This window comes from Solea solea, chromosome 4 (genome assembly GCF_958295425.1).
Source record: "Solea solea chromosome 4, fSolSol10.1, whole genome shotgun sequence".
Taxonomy (NCBI): domain Eukaryota; kingdom Metazoa; phylum Chordata; class Actinopteri; order Pleuronectiformes; family Soleidae; genus Solea; species Solea solea.
The window spans coordinates 5865421-5886279 of NC_081137.1; the positions used below are offsets into that span (position 1 = coordinate 5865421).

Consider the following 20859-nt stretch of genomic DNA (forward strand, 5'->3'; position numbering starts at 1 on the left):
AAAAAAGTCCATATGGGAACTGTCTTTGCGCGCGTGCTTGATATTATTTCACAGTCAGTCAGCGTGGAATTATGAGAAGAAAAACACTTGTTTCTAATAAAACATGTCAAAATGTCCCACAGCTATGAGACAAAAAGTTATATAGGACTACATAAGTGTCTCCTTTGCCTCAAGTGAGTCCACATCTTCCTGTAGAAGTCCAAAATCTGGACAGTTTTGTTATCAGATGGCTCCACTAGATGGCGACAAAAACGGTTAAATACTGACGGTTTCTCTTCAGAAAACTGATCCTGATAGAATACTGAGAGGAGATTTTTAATACACGTATAAAATACAGCACAGTAGACAAAGTTCAGTAATAAAGTGATCTTTTACTCCAACAATTGTCTGTGTTTGAGACGCTCGGTCACTTTATCCCCGTGTAATTCTGCTGCAGAGAGATACAAAACAGTTGTTCAAATCACAGAATACAAGATAAAGTGCAAAAAGGCAAAAATAAAAAGGAAAAGTGTTTCACATTGCAATAGTTACAAATTTACCCACTGGTTTAAGGAACAGTGTCATACTCAATATATCTTATTTATGATTTAAATACACATCACAAAATATGAGATCCTTCTCATACTGGTACATTTAATTTAATTTAATTTTCTTTTTTTCATTTTACAGTGACAGATATGGTGTAAAAGGGAATAAAATCAGTGTGTGTGTGTTTAGAAAAATCTGCTCTGTAACTCTGAGCTCACAGTGCAAATGTAAACGCATACAAATTCACAACCTATGGATTTTTCACGCTCATGTTGCTCCACAGTAATACTGCACGTCAGTCATATTTACAGTGGTGGAGGCAGCACTGTGCGGCCTTTACATGCAAATATTCCACACTTTCCTTCAGATAAGGAGGTTAGAAAGTGTCTGTCGTGTCTTTCCTCTTTTCTTCAGTCTTTCCTCTTCTCAGTGCAGCACATTCTTCACCTGTTCCTTCCTTTACACATCCTCCTGCCACAGCTCAGGGGTTTTTTTTTGTCCCCCATAAATTAACCTGTCAGTCTGATGATGTTCAGCCTAGGTCCCCTTCTTTGACTCCCACTCCTGGAAACCATGAGACAGCAGAAAGTGAGGAAAATACGTCACGGTGTTCTTGTCACGCGCACACTCGCACACACACACACACACTTTACCTTTGCCTTCTGCATGACATTCCCCTTCGAGGAGGCGTAAAGAGATGGAGGGCGTTTGCGAAGCTCAGATGCTGAGTTCACTGGCATCGTCTCGTTGTAAACCTTTTCCACTTTACTGCCCTGCGCCTGCACACACACACACACACACATTAAATCTAGTGATCTCTGTGACACATTTATGTCATTTAAAGCAGTAGCAACCTATAACTTTCAAATATTAAAACATATTTGTTCTAGTGAAATCATTATGAAAGGGTGATTAAGCTCCACACTCAGTGTAGGAGTGTTTAGGTCTTGTGTTAAATGTGCAAACACAAAGAAGTGGCCATGACGCCACTGCTCAAAAACCTGGTCATTAAGCAGTTTAACAGTATAATGATTCTTGGATATACAAAAAAACAGGTAAATGCACAATTTTTTACTGACGTGACTACATTACAGCCTTCAGGCTGAAGAGAAGCTGTGACTGTGGCACTGATTTATAACCTTGGTCACATGTGCTGGCAATCACAGCAATCAACCTCCACCAGCTGGGAGGGAGCAAACAATCAGTGGGCAATGTGACAAAAAAAGAAGAAGAGATTTTAACATGCGTAAAAGCAGAATATTACCAATATGAAAAGCTAGGATTTACAGCACATGTAGAGACAAGGTTTAGACATCACAAATACCTTTTAGATACAATCATAAAAACAAACAAACAAGTTCATAAGGAAGTTGTACTTTCTATATGAAAACCTTATCACTACATGGACGATGACTATGTTGCCCTTTGATGTACAGATAAATGGAAGTTATAATGTGTATAATGTGTATTTTTACACCTTGTGTGTACATTGTATTGGCAATATTCTGTTTTTATGTACGGTAAAATGACAAATGACTGTTTGCTCCATCCAAACTGGTGGAGGTTTTAAATCAGTGCCAATGTCACAGTGTTTGTGATCTTGGCCGTTTACCTTAACGATGATCCTGGTGTCGGTAGGCGGGCCCAGCGCTCCTCGAGCCAAAGATTTCTTCAGGTTTTCTTTGACTTCTGTCAGTTTGAGCTCGAGCTCCACCCTCTCCTCCTCCTTCTGTTTACACTGCGCCTCCAGCTTGGCAATCCGCTTCTCCAAAGCGTGACCTGTGCGCACACAAACTCGCGGTTAGCGACGACGAGGCGGAACACGCGTCAGCACTCGCTGTGTCTGTGTGACTCGACCTCTGACCTGTGCCATTCTTCATCTTCTCCTTCACCTCCTTCTTCTCCCTGCGGAGGGCGATGAGCTCGCTCCTCAGCTTTTCCTTTTGCTTCTCCAGCTCCTCCTGCTGTGTCAGGTAACGCCTGGCGTCCTCTTCCGCTCGCGTCTTTCCATACTTTGCGTAGTGATTTACATCTAGAGCAAGAGAGATGAGCGGGATGAGTGTCCACGCTTATGACTGAACAAAGACGACGAATGGCAAAATAAAGCTCACTGGAGACGTGTCTCTTGATGGTGGCCTGCTGTTCAGTTTTCTCAGAGTCTCTGCTGGAGAAGGAGGCGTGGCGTCTCACCTGACCTGGCTTGCTCTCAGCGTTCTCGTCCTACAAGAAACGTGAAAATGAACCATAAACATCTCACTCTCGTTCCAGTGAAGCTCAACATGGGACCTACTTTTCTCTGACTCACCTCAATACTTTCATAGACCTCATCATACGTTCTGGAGTCTATGGAGGCGCTGCTCGAGGAAGCAGCAGCAGCAGCAGTGCTGGTGGCCCACCTGACATGAGAAAGAAGTGTTTCAGGATAAAATAATAAGAGAACAAAAAACAACTCACGTACGGTACACTCTGGGAAGTGACTCACAGGAAGGAGTGCCTGGCAGCGTGCCGTATGTCTGTGAGCGTGTCCACGTCGATGTAGTCATAGTGCAGTTCTTCAGGGAGAGTGCAGCTCCCGGTCTCGGCAAACAACACACCGAGCCACCGGCCAAGATCCTCTGAGCAGCTGGCCTGATAGACACACACACACACACGCGCTGTATATACAGTATGCACGGCCTTTCCCAAACCTTCTACATGGGAACCTACTTTCTAAACATGGTAACCCATAAATCATGATCTGTACATAATGTAGTGACTCATTTACAGCCACGTCTGTAAAACCTTGTATCATTTTGAAGTGTTCTTTCTCTCCCTAGTTTGTGTCTTTCCAACCTTTCCTCTCTCTCTCTCTCTCTGTGTCCTCATCTTGCAGGCTGCAGGATCCAGATCCAGTTTCGAGGCTTTTATTATTATTATTTTAGTTTACTCTACTTTGTAGTTCTATAAACATGTCATCCCTGACTCAGAACTGTTTTGTCTAAACTTATAACTTGATGCAAATGTTGTATATCGGCTCCTGGTCTCTCTCTCACCCCCCTCTGTCCCCCATTTTTCCTTTCACCCCAACTGGTCGAGGCAGATCTTTGAATCTGGTTCTGTCAGAGATTTCTTCCTGTTAAAATTGAGTTGAACTGATGCCTAGTGCTTGCTCAATTATAATACCCATTAAAGTGTTGATATGTGTGTAATAGCTTTAAAATAACCCTTACAATACGCCTTTAGTATGCACTTTAAGGGTTTAAGGGTCTTTTGCACAGCCGTGTTTCTACAGCAGCTTGAACAGACAAATAGTGTGTTTAGAAGCAGTAGTTTACGATGCTAACAAAGCAAGACAAATGCACTTGTCTCTGAAGGCCACTGTAGTTCTTTGTTGTGTTTGGCAAGAGCTCTCTGTTTGTACTATTGGATGTCACCAGCTTATAAACTGGACTTTTTTAAATGTTTAAAATTCTACCTCTAAAGCTGCCAGTTCGTTGCTTCCCTGCAGGATGCGGAAGGAGAAAGGGTGTTTGGGTCCGGGGCCACCGGGCACCACCTCGGCCCCTTTGAGTGGCACCACAATGACTGGGGGCTTCTGGTCTCCAGGGTCTTTCTGCAGGTACAGGCTTCCTCCTCGCACCACACACCAGCGCTCCTTCCAAGAGCCACTCAGACACACGCTGAGGAAGCCTGTGGAGAGAGAGAGAGAGAGAGAGAGAAGGGTCAAGTCTGTTCAGTGTCTTGGAAAATAGTGGCATCTGCTGCCGCCTTGGAAATGTAAACAATAGCAGACTTAGTATAGTGGTATATTTCAGCACAAGGTCAAACAGAGCATTTAGAAAATGTAGAGCTTGCTACTTGAATTTCAAATCAAATTTCCTTATCCGAGTTAGTACTTATAAAATCACAATTGTAGGAGATTTCAACATCCATGTAGATGTTGACCGTGATAGTCTCAGCGGTGCATTTAATTCGCTGTTAGAATCAATTGGTTTTAGTTAAAACACGTTAATAAACCAACTGATTGCTTTAGTCACACCCTTGATCTTGTTTGAACTTATGGTATTGATATTGATAACTTCAACATTTTTCCCCAAAACCCTCTCCTAACTGATCATTATTTACTCACATTTAATTGTACAATAATGAACTACAATAACATGAAGAAAAAATACAGCTACAGCCGGTGCCTTTCAAAGAGACAGTGCTCCACTGAACCATCTATTCCTTTAACACTGAGCAGTGACCACTATATGAACTTTTTTGTGAATATAATAACATCAGTCAAAGAAAAACATTGATCATCTCCTCCCTCATAGTGGGACTGACTCATCCTTTAGCTAATTGTGGAGTTCCACACGGCTCAGTGCTCGGGCCTATACTTTTTAACTTACATATGCTTCCTCTAGGGAACATTATTAGAAAGCACAACATACACTTTCATTGTTATGCAGATGACACACAGCTATAGTTATCAATGAGGCCGGATGAAATAAATCAGGTTGTTCAACTCCAGGAATGTCTCAGAGACATTAAGGTGCTCGATGACCTGTAACTTTCTACTTTTAAACTCAGAAAATTCTGAGGTCATTACACTCGGCCCTAAACACCTTATACTCGGTCCTAAAAACTTTCTGACCACATTGTCACTTATCACCATGGCTTCCAGTTCCACGGTGAGGAACCGTGGAGTTATTTTTGACCAGGAAATGTCATTTGATTCACACATAAAACTCATTTCCAGAACAGCTGTCTTCCACCTGCGGAACACTATGAAAATTGGAAACATTCTGTCCTTACATGACTGTAACTCCTTATTATCAGGATGTTCCAACAAGTCTGTAAGAACCCTTCAGTTAATTCAAAATGCTGCAGCATGAGTTCTGACAGGAACTAGAAAGAGAGACCATATCACTCCAGTGTTAGCTTCTGGCTACTGGCTCCTCGTACAGTTTAGAATTCAATTTAAACCTCCTCCTCATGTACAAAGCACTTAATGGTCAGGCCCCTTCATACCTGAAAGACAGATCACATAGGTCCCAAAATGCAGGCTTACCTATGGTTCCCAGAATCTGTAAGAGCAGAATGGGAGGCAGAACCTTCAGTTACCAGGCTCCTCTCCTGTGGAACCAGCTTCCAATGACAGTTCTCTGTATTTAAAGTTAGACTTAAAACTTTCCTTTTTGATAAAGCTTATAGTTATAGTCTCTCTCTCTCTCTCTCTCTGTGTCCTCATCTTGCAGGTTGCAGGATACAGATCCAGTTTCGAGGCTATAATTATTATTATCAGACATCTTTTTCTTCTTCTTCTTTTCCTTTCGGCTGCTCCCTACAGCAAATCAACCTCCTCCATCTCAACCTGTTCTCTGTATCCATCTCTCTCACACCAACTAACTTCATGTCCTCTTTTACTACATCCATAAACCTTCTCTTTGGTCTTCCTCTGGACCTCCTGCCTGGCATTTCCAACCCCAGCATCCTTCTACCAATATACTCACTATCCCTACTCTGTACATGACCAAACCATCTCATTCTGGCCTCTCTGACCTTATCTCCAAAAATGTGCTGTTCCTCTGATTGACTCATTCCTGATCCTATCCATCTTCGTCACTCCCAAAGAGAACCTCAACAGCTTCATCTCTGCTACCTCCTTCCTGTCTTTTCCTCAGTGCCACTGTCTATAGACCATACATCATCGCTGGTCTCACCACTGTCTTGTATATCTTTCCTTTCACTCTGGCTGATACTCTTTTATCACACATTACCCCTGACACTTTTCTCCACCCATTCCAACCAGCTTGAACACGTTTCTTCACCTCTTTTCCACATTCTCCACTGCTCTGGACTGTTGACCCTAAATACTTAAAATCCTCCACCTTCTTTATCTCCACTCCCTGTAGCCTCATGGTTCCACTTGGGTTCCTCTCATTCACACACATATACTCTGTCTTGCTGCGACTTACCTTCATTCCTCGATAAAAGGCGATATCAGTATAATTTGTATCAACTATTTCTGCTACTGCTTACATAAATGACAATGTAGTTCTATAAACATGTCATTACTGACTAACTGTCCTGTATAAACTTGATGCAGTTGTTGTATATCTGCTCCTGGTCTCTTTCTTCTGTCTCTACCTCATCTCCCTCTTGTCCTTTGACAGCATGATACAAGTTAGTTACATGGTCTTACACATGTTTACCCTCACACACCAGTCAGCAAATGAGACAATCTGCCAGCCAATCAATGGCTACTTGAACAAGTGGAGCCCTCACCACATCGTGGGTTGTCATGGTGACCAGAAGAGGAGATAGGCTCTCCGGGTAAAGGAGGTTTCCGTTTGGAGAAGGTTATGATGCGAGTGATCTTCTTCCCCGCCGCTCGGCTCATTGACCCCGTCAGCTCTGAGAAGGCTCCGCGCTTCGCCCGGTCTGAAATAAACAACAACTTCTCATTGATAATTTAATCCAATCTAAGTGAGAAGTATAGGTGAAGGAATAATCCCTGTTTCACTGAAACATGAGTGAGTTTTGGGCTTTGGGGTATTTCTGGGGATGGCAGGGTTTTGGCGACAGATGTGACACACTGGGAGCTTTTCAATACAAACAATTATTTTATTTTACTTCAGAGATGGATTCTATTTATTCAGCTAAGCCCTAGAGCGAGTTGAATGTACCAGGTGCTGCGGCGCTTGGCTCAGTGGACTTCCTATGATGTCAGTGTGGGACAATCCCAGGAAGAGGACAGGAAGGATGTCATATCTGCTCTGGGCCTCACTTCCTGTCTCTCCCTCTCTCTCTCATGTCTCTTCAGGTTCGCTCAGTAAACAGTCTGTAACATTTCTGAAACAATACGACTCTTTGACCCATATCGTGTCCCAGCATCACAGATCCACCGCTTTGTTTGTTAAACAAAAAATATTCTTTGATCGCACTCTTGAAAGCACACGCACGTGTATGTGTGTAAACTTGAATTTGCTACCTTGTTGGGACCTTTCCTGGCATACCGTTGTCAGGACCAGTCGTCCTCAGAGAGACCAAAACCTGGTCCTCATTTTGGGGAACTGGTTTTTGTGGTTTGTCATTAACTAGTTCTGGTTAAGGCCAGGGATAATGCTTTAAATTAGGTTATTCAAAAGAACGGGTGTCAACGGCGGCGGGCATGGACGTCTATGTTATTTAGTCTTGAGGACCTGTCCATGATGTGTGAGAACATGTTTGGTGTCACTTTAGTTCAAGGTTAAGACGTGGTTTAAAGGTTTAGGGTATAATTAAGTTGTTATAGGCCAGTGAATGTTTCATGTCCCCACAATTACAGATGTACGGTGTGCGTAAAGTGGATAATATAGTTTCAAACAGAGAGGACGTGCAGACAACTTAAGTCTGCTCAACTCACTCCTTTTTAACTCTTCGTTTGTTTGTTTTTCTTCCGTTGTCTCCTCAGGCCCACATAAATGCCCCATGGGAGAAATTTAAGATAAAATATTCATAATGAAACGATAGATTCCCCAACACACATGGAAGGGAAGGGTGGGGCGAAGAGTGTTGTGCAATTCTCCCCTTATTTTGAACTTGTAGTCACGTAATCAATAACAATGAAGATATAGTTACTTAGTGAGTCAACGGTGTCCCGTCCTGGCACATGGGCAGTGGACTGACAGTCGGCCGTCGGCCCACTGTCTGAGTCTGATGCCTGTCGCTCTGACTGCAGCACCTGGCAAAGAAAACGAAAAAAATGTGTTATTTTAGCTTCCTTTATAATATGAGAAGAGCAGATTCTGCCAACACGGGGCGTAACGGCTATGTCACCATGCATTCAGCGCCTTGCCTCTGCAGCGGCGTGCCAAAACTTTAAGTGTTTAAGTTTTTTTCTGAAAACTCTCCAGCTCAGCAACCTCAACAGTGTCACCTCATTCGCTGCTTTTACACGAGAAGCCAAAGGAACAGTTGTGTCATGCGTAGGATGAAATTACGCGGGCAAAAAGACAACACTGTGACACACCTTGTCAATCTCCAGTTTCCTCTGTATCATGGGGGAAGTGGATCCCTCTGCTCCTTCAGGGTTGCTACATTGGCTGCCAACGTCTTGCACCACCTGGACCAAGAAAAGTAAAAAAGAAAAAGAAAAAAGAAACCTTCACTTCCAAACATGACCTTGTATTCCCAGTCTTGTCTGATTTAGTGAGCAAAGCCTACCTTAAGCCATCTCTGGGCCTGTTCTTTGCTCTGCACAGCCAGGACCAGAGCCTCGCCTCCAGGCAACGAGAAGCGCAGCTCGTGTCTCTTCTTCTTTCCCTCCTTGGGAACGTAGATTACGTTGCACAGGTTGAGCGGGAGCTCTGTGTGTGGGGTGGTCTCTTTGATGCTTTTATAACACTGTAAAAGACAAACGGGTGAGCCGTAGAAAGACAGAGACAAGAAGTTCTTCTGTTGAACATCTTAGCTGAGATGAAGTTGCTTATATGATAAAAAAAAAGAAGTAACAGATAATAATAAAGCCATTATAAGAACAAAATAAGGATGTTAATTTACCAAAATAAACAGGGAGTATACACATTCCACCAGCTCCAGAACCCCCCAATAAAACCTACACAGGGCACAACAGTCATGTTGTGGTAACCACTGGTATGCCACAACTGGAATCCTAGTTCAACCAAGATGTTTTAATGTTCTTCCTGTGTTTGCCTGGCTCTCCCTTAACTCTACATGCTGATAAACATACAACTTTTGGATGAAAACCTCACTTAAACCATCATATCTGAAGCAGCTGTCATCTATTCACCTGCAGTTTATTGTCGCGCACAACAACGAGCTGTTTCGTCCACTGGCCGAAGCGTTTCTTTCGCAGCAGGAAGGCACAGATGCGACAGTCTGTCACCGGTCCGTCTGGACTCTCCTCGGCCGCCCATCGCTGAGGTCGGTCCCGCCCCTTTGCCTCTTCGTCCTCTTCCTCGTAGGACTCGTAGGAACTGCTCAGAGCGTCCGAGTCATTGTCTGAGCGACCAAAAATAAAACGCATGATTAATTCACACAATGGAACTCATTTGAAGAGTCAGTAGAAGAGAGGGTCAGCTCACAGGAGTTTTTAGGAGGGCCATTAATCCTGGTGATGGGGTAGTTGTTGTCTGCATCTTCATAGTAAGCATCCTCCACTGAGTTCCTGGATGCTACAGGGAGACGGTGTAAGCAGAGAGACTGTTTGAATGCTCATACTGTCGTTATTCATCGGTGTGCAAATCCAGTGAGCTCTACTGACTGTTCATATTGGTGGTAAAGTACTGCGGCGTGGAGCCAGGATCCAGAGGAACAGCCTCTTCATAGTAGTCATCGGGAAGTGGGGTGGTGGGCAGCGGAGGGGGCGTGTCCGTAGGTGTCTGAGGAACCAAGGTGAAGGTGAAGCCCTGGTTTATTTACGGGGACAATAAGTGGGGTAGTCAGTGAGACGCTGTAGGTGACTCACAGATTTATTAGGATGGGTCTTCTCCTCTTCCTCTTTGTGCTCTCTCTGCTCCACTGGAGACATGCTGAGCGTGTGCAAATCGCAGTCTGGTGGAACAACAAAGGAGCAGAAAATCAACACTGTTACAGGACTTACCTAACGTAATGAAAAACACATTCAGGAGAGCAAATTCATTTAAGACACTCTGAGTAACGACTCACCAAAGTCATCAAACAGAGACTCCACAAAGCTTGTGCCGTTGCCATAGAGACAGCTGTTCATGTAGACGTCTGATCCATTGACTGTGGGAAAAGATCAATAAAAAACAGATGTTGGGTGAGGCACCTATTGGTAATCAGAAGTGACCAATCTCTATATTTAAACCAACTGAAGTTTTTTTTAGATCTACATCAAAAAAACACGGGGGTGCAACAAACATAGTACATTTTGGCATGAGGATGTCTCTCCTTTCTTTGACTGTCTCCTGTTATTCTCGTAAAGCTTTACATTCCATTATCCTCTTACATCAATCCCATTATCCCCTGCAACATCCTGTTTTGTGCCGGATAAGCCAGGATCTATACTGTCAAAACCTCCGTGAGGTTTGATGTCATGGCGGCTGCATTGTTGTTGTTTTGTTTATAACTATGTCGTATGTCAGGCGCAGTGTTAAGCGCTAATTACAGGAAGGCCGATCCACTGCAGAATGACACAGTTACAAAAGAAAAGCTCTATTTTCGTCTGTGTAAACTTGTGTTGTTGTGACTTTGGTCAAAAAACTACCGCAGCTTGAAATGAACCGCGTTGTCTGTGACAAACTGATGCGAGGAGACAAACATTACAATAAAAACGACTCAGACTAAAGTCATTTAACTCATTCATAAATAGACTGTGAATGCTATTTTGTGTGATAATAGCGCTGTTGTACCAGAAAGCTGCAGTGACTCCAGGATGTTGCGTACTGAGGCCATCTTGTCAGCAGTGGCAGGGCTGACTGTCTCGTGATCCAACATCTTCAGCAGAGAACCCAACTCGCTCACGAGTCGCTCCACCGCCACTGTGAACCACAAAAGGCAGGAAAACATATTATTTGGTTCAGCGGAACTATGAGAGTACACTCATCGGCGGTCACAGTTACGACTCATAACTGTGGCAGTGAACGAGGGCCGTGAAGTCGGTTTGGGACTCCTCACGCTCGCCGGCTGTTGCAACAGCTGAGGGGCAAGGAATATTTAGCATCTTCACATATCAGAGTCGGCTCCTGCAGTTTTGATATTTCAAGATTTCTTTCTCAAGTATAAATATGACACATCCTGCATGTGCGCGGGCGTTTGTGTGTTTTGTTGACCTTGACATTGTTCCACATGCCCTGACACACTCTCACACATCCTGCGTGGGCTGACAGAGAGAGGGACAGGGAGAAAAGAAGGTGGAGGTGGTGGTGGTGGGGGCGGCGCGTTTCCGTCGCTGAAGGAAATGGATCCTGCTAAAGAAGGAAATCTGTATTTCCATTAGAGATACGTGGAGGATATGCTTCACAAAGTGCCTTTATAGCACTGAGTTTTAGTCATTTACATGTTTGTAAGAGGCGGAGGACATTAGTCTGAGTCTGCAGCACATACGCTTGTATAAGTGCTCTTCTCTTGTGGTGCAGTCGCGGAATTGGCTGATATTTACTTCTAATTAAATACGGAATATAGGATTTTAATGATATGATACTGCCACTGTGCAAAGGTTCATGTCAGTTCGGGTTTCAGTGGAATTAACTTGACTAAACTATGAAGGCCCATAAAGACTCCTTGGCTGCATTTTCCACTCTTCATCATTTGAGGCATTAAAACTGGAAAAAAAATGTGGGATTTTCATGGAGGCTGAAAGTTCTCAACTTCCTTTAAGCAGTTTCACAAAACTGGAAGAATTATTCCAATAATGCATCAAACTGAACAATCCCTCTGTGGTGACGAGATAGACACACACACCAGAATACTGAGAAAGAACGGATACAGGGGATCTGTTCAAAAACTCAAAACACTGAGACAGAGAGAGAAAGGCCCTTACTCTCCCATGAGCCTCTTCCGCCGACATCCCTGCCTGACAATACTCTATTGTCTCTGCGAGGGCCAAATTTAGACGATCGCCACAATGGTCTGCAACACCAGAGCAAACAACACAATGTCAGAAACTCCAACAAAAAAAACAAAACAGGAACCAAGACATGCACAGTCTGCGCGGGGCGTGGCGCGGCACAGCTGCGTCGCCTGGATCCAAGAGTATTCAGGGTTACAGGATATATCTCCAGCAGCTGTGTGTGTAAGCGCGCGTACGAGCGTGTGCGAGTGCAACTTCTCGGCCAGCAGCTGTGGTTTCCTGTCTTAGCTGTCGACAGGACCTTCTCCTCCATCTCGACTCTCACCTCCGTCCAATCGTGCTCTCACTCTTCCTCCCACTTTCCCCCTCTCTCTCTCTCCTTTCCTCTCATCCCTTATCGTCCTGCTGCCCTCCCAACATCCTCCGTCACACGTTTGCCTCCTTATTTGTTTGTCATCGTCCCCATTAAGCGGTTTCGCAGCTGACTGCAGCAAAATGTGTGGCGCTTCACATCATGAGTGCATACAAAGGCAGGAGTGAAGTGTAGGAGCAGGGGCTGTGGAGTGTAACTTTACACAGCCAAGGCCATCAATGTGTTTGCCATCTCTCGCTCTCTCTCTCTTGGGGGACCCGGGGGATCAGAGGCTGAGAATCAGCTGTTCTGGAGGCTTGTGGTCAGTCTCACCCACAGAGGGAACTTTGTAACCCTCCATTCCACACACACACACACACACACACACACGGCACAGATTGTCTCCTCTAATCCTTTTTCTTTCCCCCCACTGATTCTCAAAAATATTCACTGACCCACAGAAACTAATAACTTGTACTTACTATGATTACAATTCATGGAAAATGTGCGGTGTGTTATGTACTGTACGTGTGTGTGTGTGTGTGTGTGTGTGTTTATGTGCATTTCTGTGTGTTTGGCTTCCAGTAAGAGAAGGTCAGTCATGAGACTCGGGACATGCGACTCCAATTTGAAGCGATTCCGCGTGTTTCGGTTGCAGCACAGAGGAAAACAACTGCATCTCAGTGCTGCTGCTGCTGCTGCTGCTGCTGTTTATCTCGCCACATGCTTATGGGCCGCAGAGTGACAGAGAGAAAGACTTCACTCCCGCTAATCTGAGGCTTTCCCTCCCTTCCATTACATATCTTAGCCATCAGTCACACCAATCCAAGGCCAACCTCCTCCTTGATCTGCCTCACCCATCCAAAACATCCCTCCCAGTTCATTTCAACATGTGTTACTGCACTGACTTGATTTTCTTGTTGTTTTTATAAATTGTGATTTACACTTTGACCAAAAAAAACCTACAAAAATTCATATTCAGAGAAGGCCAAGGCTCCAAAGTGTATGAAAATGAATGTTATTTTACACTAAAGGAGGCGTCCTCTTCCTGCCTCCCCCACACTCCCAGAGGCTCTCCACTCCCTCCCTTCTCCCTCTCTGATCTTTTTCCCCTTTTCTCTTTCACCCTCTTCTGATTCTCTCCATCCCTTCTCCAGACACCCATTTTCTGTAGTCAGAGGTCAGAGTTCACGTCTTGCAGCTCCCTCTGAGACAAAAGTCTGCTTCAGAGATTCACCAGCCCCTCATTCATATTTCCGTGACAACAGTAGATAGTGTCATTGCTCCAGTTGCATTCAGTCAGTAAAAAACTCCAGACCAATCAGGCTGGCAAAGAAGAGCTTTAAAAAGAAACAGCTGGGAGGAAAAAGATCTGATATTGTCTCTTCTTCACATTCTTTTAAAATCGTATCACTGTCCACAAATAGCGCCACAAAGACCGCGTTATTATGTCAGCTTTACTTGTTTACACCGAACCAAACAAGGCCAGAATAATTCAAGAATCAAATGTGTGACAAAGCACCTCAGGCTGTCTTTCCTATCCTGAAACAAAAGGCTCCACCAGTTCTACTTTTTCATACTTTCTGTAGAGAAAGGAAGAGAACATGAACACGTGAACATGTTGTGCAGCCTCGAGGCTAAAGAGACACTGATCCAGAGGAACTGCAGTGTGGCACAGCATGGGTTTAATGTGAAACCCAGGCTGCTGTGGTTACGCAGCCATTTAGCCACAGTGGTTTAATAGCTTTAGTTTAATTAGCTCAACAAGGCAAACTGTGATGCATGCCAGTGGGTTAAATAAAAAGTTTGGCATTTTGGGGAAAAAAACTGCTTATTTGCTTTCTTGTGGAGAATTAGATGAAAGGCTCTTAAGGAACGTACTTAACAACGTAAACTGAGCTCGTCCGGGTCTGCCAAGAGTTCTAGATTTCACATGTTTTATCTGAAGTGTTAAATCTGTGCAAAAAAAAAGAAAAAAAAAGAGAGTTAACATAGCTCTTAACATATAAGATATTCTCTAGTTATGCTACTGCACAGTTATGAGAGCCGTCAGCTTTCAAAACTACAGAAGAAAGCACTCAGACAAAGACGACCATGGACGGGGAAATACAGCAGAGTGCTTTCATCACAGAATTTAATGTCTGTGTCTGTAGTGCTGTTAATCAGAAAGTGGAGCCAGACAGAGGATTACTCATATAGAAAACTACAAATAAATAATAAAAATGTAGTTATAACAACAACATATATATATATATACAGTCAATTTAAGTCCACATATTGACTCTGTGCTACACTGGGGGAGGAGACATGGAGTCTGTCATCACTGGCTCTGTCTCACGCACATGCCTGCACACAGAGAAAAACATTCATGTGGATAAAACCACGATATTGTGTTTTCCTGTTTAGTATGAGGGTGTTATCGCCACATCTGACACGTCTCAACCTACGACTGTCCGACAAGCGCGACGTGTCCAGACCTGCAGCAGACGTTCAAGAGAACAACAGAAACAAACGCCAGCTGAGGTTACAGGTTCAACTCCGTGAAAACATCCCAGGGGGGAGGTGGGAGTCACTGGTGGAGGAGAAGAGGAGAAGGAAAAGGAAAGAGGAAATGGAAGGGAACCATGTTCGAGGTCAAGGCTTGTGACAGTTGTTAAACACAGAGAAATATGCCTGTGTGTGGGTTGGACAAATCCCGTTTATCATTTCTTCCTTTGGTCTTATAATATGTATCACTTGCATGTCCATACTTTTACAAAGAGAGGGAAGTCATTTTTTTTTTAAAATCTGCTTTAAATTGTCTTCAAACGTTACTTGTGTCGCTTCTGTTTCACGGGCCACTTTGCATAAGACATTTTGACATATTTGGCACAATTCTCATTTGAGACAGCTAGAATGAAACAGCTATTGTTATTGTTATTACTAACATCTGTGATTTTCCTGCTGCGCCAAACCTTTTTATGATTTATGACACGAGTGATAGTGCGGAGGTGCTCCAAAGGAAGCACAGGCCACATGGTGTGGTAGTGGTTAGCACTGATGCCTTTCTGTATATGTAGTTTGCATGTAAAAATGTAGTATTAGTATCATTATCATCAACTAATGCTTAAAATAACAATTTGGCCAATAGTGATACAGATTTTGTTTGTTTCATTGCTATTGTTAGTTTCACCCCACAAGTTCAATCATACAAACAATATCAGTTTTGGAGTGTTTTTAGGCTCTTGTTATTCAATTAGATTTGTTTTTTTTTTTTTTTAAATATAGACAGCTCAAATAACCATTGTTGTCCATATATTTCATTTCCAGGTAAAATATGTGCAGCCAATATATCAGTGCCAGAGGTAGAGTAATTAATCACTTGATGGAGTCATGAAGAACATTTTTGCCATCAATAATAGTAATTAATCAAATGACAATGAATGAGCTTATTATGTATCCTTTGTTTTCCTAGAAACTTCATGAAAACTGCTAGAACTCGTTTTCATCCATGTAGTTAGATTATGTGTCATGTATTTAAGATTTACCTTATACATTATTGTAATTTAAGACAGATATAGTGATTTATCGCAAAATGATAGCCGTACAATATATTGATTATCCCTACTATTCACCCCTACTATTCATGTGGTTCAATTCATTTCTATTAAAGTGAATACATTTTCTGAATTTTCTGGATTATCAATCAGTTATACTTTATCACAGTTGAACTAACAACTGATTTCAAAAGTTACAACTCACTATCAGCCATAATAAAGGTCCACATCTAAGCAGTACCTCCCTACCCATCACATTAAGATGTTTAATAATCTTATAGGTTAAATCAGTATGAGGATATCAATTGTGTAAATTCATACCACAGCATCTAAATAAAGAGCTTGTTGAAGGAAACAGCAGCAGGTAATGGGATTACTGTTTTTCAATGGGTGAAGGAACAATGCCCCTTTCTCTAATTTCCTCCCTTTATTTACATTAACGTGTCAGTGTTTGAGCCGCTGCTTCATCACCTGGTGTCACATAATGCAGCTTCCTGTTTCCAGTAAGTTTTGCCTGCAGGCGATGAAACAGAGCGTCCATTCAGCTGCTGCTGCTGCTGCTGCCATTCTGCTGCTGCTGCTGCTGCTGCTTCCAACAGGGCATTTCTCTGTTGGCATCAGATTGCATCACTACCTGAATCAACAAGGATACCTCCGCCTCTGTAGCCAATCACAGCGCAGCAAACCGTGTGTAGGTGCGTGACGTCACGCTCCCGTTACTCCAGCAGCATAAAGCGGGAGTGTTCAGTCACTCACGTTATTAACCGTTTACCTCAAAATCACAAACCGGATCATAAACTGCCACAATTCACACACTTTTAATCACTTTTTGTCTCATATTGTATAAAACATGTACATTTACTTGCCTGAAGTGCTCTGTCGACATTAAATATAAAGTATGACATAGTTTACTCACCACTTTGACGTCTGGCATCCATGACTGCTTTAATACAGCGACTCACAGCCCGTGTGTTTCCTGTATTAACAGTAATAACAGTTATAGTAATAATAATAATAATAATAATCCTTTAGTAGTTTCATTCAAAAGTTACATGAACATGTGAGGCGGTTCTCCGGCCGCAGACACAGCGGAGCTCCGTCAGCCTCTGAGCGGACAAATGAGTCAGAGCAGCCGCTTCACCTCAGAGTTTGAGTCGGCAGCAGCGGCGGCAGCAGCCCGGTTCTTCATCCGAGACTCCGCTGGGTCCTAATGCTAATACGTGTTTAAGGCCATTTAGAGCACATGTATAGTAGGTCAGATAAACGGGATAAATAAGCAATTAACGAATTATCATAGCTATATAATTATAATAATTGTATGTATATCCAGAATTCAGGACATAATGCAGAATTATGGGCCGGTCCTGTGCATTTTGGTGGTAAACTGTATACTATATATAGTAAATAATCACAACATTAAACGCGTTACTGTATCTGTTGAATTGTTATAGTTTATGTGCATTTATACACATGTTTATATAAACATACCCTTATCTAAACTATAGTACCTGCGAAACCTCAACCTAAACCTGACAATATGAATAATAACTGAGCCAAACAAACACACATGGTTCAGTCTAATTTAATCTTAATCCAGCATCTGAAATCCTGGGCAGTTTAATGAAATGACAAAATAAATAAATAATTAAATAAATAAAAAAAAACAAGTGAGAGACAGAAACCTGATTTTTAGCTCATTAACAAACTTTACAATCACATCATGTTTTAAAAACGGAGTCACTGAATGATAAAATCTGCCTGTGTCACTGGAACTAACTGTAAACACTGATATGGCTTCTTATGTCCAAACACATGCCAGATATGAGAAATTAAGGAGGAAAACCTTTGGTTTTCAGTGTTAGCATATTAGAAAAACACCATTTGTACATCACACTCAGTAACTTTCACACTAAGCTCATCTACCCGAACCACTGGACTGTGTCTGTTTGTGTCTTTATCCACATGATGTTCATCAATCAAGTCTTTAAAGGGGCATTTCCACTGTAGGAACTAGTACCAGGAACTGGGGACTGTACCTAAAACTATGTGCCCTTTTGGCCCCCGAAAGGTCCCTGTTCGGAGATTAGTACTTTGTGAATGTACAGTTTCAGTCAATGAATCGCCACAGCAGCTTGTACAATCTCCTCACAGTTTGCCTCATCTTCCCTCGTCTTTAACCAAGCTGGAAACAAAAAACGTCAGTGACCTGCAGGAACTCTTTAGTTCCCTGAAAAAGGTCCGTGGTTCTTAAAGTTCCTGGTACTTACTTGGTGGTGGAAATTGGCCCTGAAGGCCGCCTCTTCCTCACACTGCCTCCATTACCTTTGGCTGACAGACTGTCATGCCATGCTGCTTATCATGTTAACACACTGCCCTCTGCTGGTCAAATGTGGAGAAGCAGACTACTCTTTCCTCAACTCATCAAGTCTGTCCTCCTCTGCTCCAGTGTATTTTTAGTGAATTATCTGCTGCCTCTGGAAGTGTTCCCTCTCCTCCCAGGTCCTTCTCCAATTCAACCCATTTTCACCAGACTTTATATAAACTAGTACAAACCACTTAAAGGTCCAAATACACCCCAGAGGCCCAGGTAAGCTCTGCTCTTTCCACCTCAACAAAGGGGGCAGAAACCTTTGGTTTTCCCTTTCAGACAGTTCATTCTCCACAAAGACACTAAGTCAGTGAGGGTTGTGTAGGCCTTTATGGAGGTCAAGGCTCACGCCTTGTCCAGGACTTCTACTCTGAATCCAGATGAGGAGATTTCTCAAAAGAGCCGGACCTGTTTCTTCAGTTCGTTCTTCTTCCACTGAGCGAGCCGGTCAAAGGCAGACATGGACATGCTGAAGACTCGGTAGAACTCTTCTGGTGAGAGGTGACGCTGTGAGTACAGAAGATAGAGAGATGTATACAGATGTATATACATATACATTTGTGCCTTTGTGTCTCATATAGCAGTTTACCTCCAGTCTGGCTCGGTCCACGTCGCTGGGGAGACGCTGTTGTCCTCTGACTGACACCATCAGCGATTCATACGGGTAAATCTAACACACACAGGTACACTGAATGTAAAAACTTGGATTTTTTTTCAACATCAAGATAAAAGCCAAAGCAAATACAGAAAAATATTATGTAGAATTAAATACTATTATAGTACATGGTCTGACAAAGACAACATATCTACTATTAAAAAAGAGCAGGCTCAAAAGTTGCTCCCAAATGTTTCCATATAATGACGGACAGAGACGGAGATAAGAAGCAAATGAAAGAGGAAAAAGATAATTATGGACGCCAACTGCTGTTAAACACCAAGAACATATATTCATGGTCAGTAAAAGTCATTAAAAAAATCACTCAGTCATGTGGGTGATACTGAGTTCACGCTCTGATCCAGACGTTTACTCCGCGGCTCAGTAACATCTCACCTTGTATTCTGAAAAGAGAAGAAGAAACAACGTGACTCATTTAATCACTGGATAATAATAGAGAATAATATGCATCATGAAGGGAAGGAAACTGGAAACAATAGACTCACCTCTGATCTGCCAATTAACTGCATTACTGCCGTCGTACTGGTAATAATCTGCAGTTGCACTCCCAGGCTGCTGGAACACAATAATACCAGTTTGTCAGTGAAATGAAGGGAAAGAAACGAGTATAAAGAATATTAAATCAGTGTTATGGTCTGTCACAATCAGTCATGTAATATTGAACCCTTCTTTCAGGTGTCAGTTAATGTCTCACTTGACCTTAGGAGGTAAATTGATAAAAATGTGTTTTGAAGATTCAGCGGCAGATGAAGGACTTCCATGCACAACGCGGAAATCAACAATTATTTACCCTGTTTGGTCCATTTTTGCCGTAGCCGGGCAATGACGCCGATTTGGCAATGTACGAGTCTGCGGAAAGCAAATATAAAATCATTGTCATGAGCCGAAAACAGCAAATATAAACAGGAATGTGCACATTTCTCACAGACACACAGGGATTGTATATGTGCTTGCACAAAGATGGGCCTCAAGAACACGGTCATTTTGAATAAAAGCTACATGTTGCATGAAAAATGATGGCAGAAAAAACTAGTATTTTACAAACTACATAAACCTCATCAACGGACACATGAACAAGCTTGTCAACAACCGTTTTGGTATGCAAAGGCCACCGTAGTTGCCTGTCAAGCTTAAAAAAAAACATTTCGTTTTATTTATTTTATGTTATTATTACTATATTTGCGTCCCACCACCCTGTTACAGTATAGGCGTCATTATTTGTGGCATGCAGTGGAGAAAATGAAGCAGCAGAGGGCAGTAGAGTCACACTGACATCCTGGTGTCCTCCTCTAATCTACTTTTACTTATTTTATATTATCTGTGTTTCTGTCCTCTTGTACCTTTGCCAACATAATTTAATTTTCACTTTTTCACACTTTTGTCTCCCTGTTTTTCCTCACTCTTTTCTCTCTCTCTCTCTCACCCTCTCACGCTCTGTAGTGATGAAAAGAATTAAATGACACAGCGATGTCGTTTGGGATGAAACATCATGATGCAGCAGAATGCAGAGCTGCTGCACACTGCGCGATATGTGGAACAATAATGAGTTTGTCGTCCTCCAACACGAAATGAAACACACCTCCAGAGATTAGTGATAGGATATGATATTCATTTATTTCTGTCAGCCATGGCGTGCATCTCGCCACACGGTGGTGCAATGGCTAGTGCACCTCTGGCTTCCTCCCACAGTCCAAAAACAGGCAGTTTAGGACACGGGACACAAATCAGAGGTGTCAAACTGGCGGCCCGTGGGCCACATGTGGTCCCCATCTGATCACGTTACTATAAAAATGATTACTTCCTTTAAACACCGTGCGTGTGACTAATGTGACAGAATATAGACAGACTATTATGCTAAATTACATGCATATGCTTTTTCAGTGTTTTAATTACAGT

At 42.8% G+C, this 20859-nt stretch overlaps 2 protein-coding genes across 10 annotated transcripts in view; both read right to left on the minus strand.

Annotated features, from left to right (window-relative positions):
* Positions 1 to 351: 351 nt before the first annotated feature.
* On the minus strand, positions 352 to 17105 carry afap1l1b (actin filament associated protein 1-like 1b). Of its 3 annotated transcripts, none has more exons than XM_058628209.1 (20): positions 16972 to 17105; positions 16836 to 16895; positions 10872 to 11000; positions 10165 to 10245; positions 9965 to 10050; positions 9761 to 9878; positions 9582 to 9671; positions 9287 to 9498; positions 8701 to 8880; positions 8507 to 8599; positions 8116 to 8218; positions 6781 to 6936; positions 3983 to 4197; positions 3011 to 3156; positions 2834 to 2924; positions 2640 to 2748; positions 2393 to 2560; positions 2141 to 2307; positions 1182 to 1307; positions 352 to 1092 (listed from the first exon to the last, which is right to left on the minus strand). In XM_058628209.1, exons 2-20 carry the CDS (start codon positions 16855 to 16857, stop codon positions 1066 to 1068), a joined length of 2319 nt encoding a protein of 772 aa, XP_058484192.1. In that variant the 5' UTR covers positions 16858 to 16895; positions 16972 to 17105; the 3' UTR covers positions 352 to 1065. The 3 variants fall into 3 exon arrangements, with proteins under 3 accessions (XP_058484192.1, XP_058484189.1, XP_058484190.1); XM_058628206.1 differs by adding an exon at positions 16391 to 16527 and having other exon boundaries at positions 16836 to 17066; XM_058628207.1 differs by having other exon boundaries at positions 16836 to 17065.
* Positions 17106 to 17485: 380 nt separating this feature from the next.
* Positions 17486 to 20859, minus strand: part of LOC131458989 (actin-binding LIM protein 3-like) — a 38985-nt gene continuing 35611 nt past the window's right edge. For 6 of the 7 annotated variants that reach the window (XM_058628393.1, XM_058628392.1, XM_058628396.1 and 3 more), the window contains 3 exons: positions 19754 to 19812; positions 19449 to 19518; positions 19124 to 19346 (listed from right to left, as the gene is read on the minus strand). In XM_058628393.1, coding sequence (XP_058484376.1) covers positions 19324 to 19346; positions 19449 to 19518; positions 19754 to 19812 — 152 coding nt within the window. In that variant the 3' untranslated portion in view covers positions 19124 to 19323. Of the gene's footprint in view, positions 18795 to 18876; positions 18958 to 19123; positions 19347 to 19448; positions 19519 to 19753; positions 19813 to 20859 lie in introns of those variants that run through there. The other variant, XM_058628397.1, reaches the window with a different exon arrangement.

Excerpts from the sequence above, each read along its gene's own strand:
- afap1l1b (XM_058628206.1), bottom strand. The coding sequence starts at position 16,460 with ATGGACGCTCTGTTTCATCGCCTGCAGGCAAAACTTACTGGAAACAGG. Across the intron at positions 9,499-9,581 it reads TGGCCCTCCTAAAAACTCCT|ACAATGACTCGGACGCTCTG; the intron begins GTGAGCTGACCC and ends TTGGTCGCTCAG. Across the intron at positions 8,600-8,700 it reads AGGCCCAGAGATGGCTTAAG|GTGGTGCAAGACGTTGGCAG; the intron begins GTAGGCTTTGCT and ends TTCTTGGTCCAG.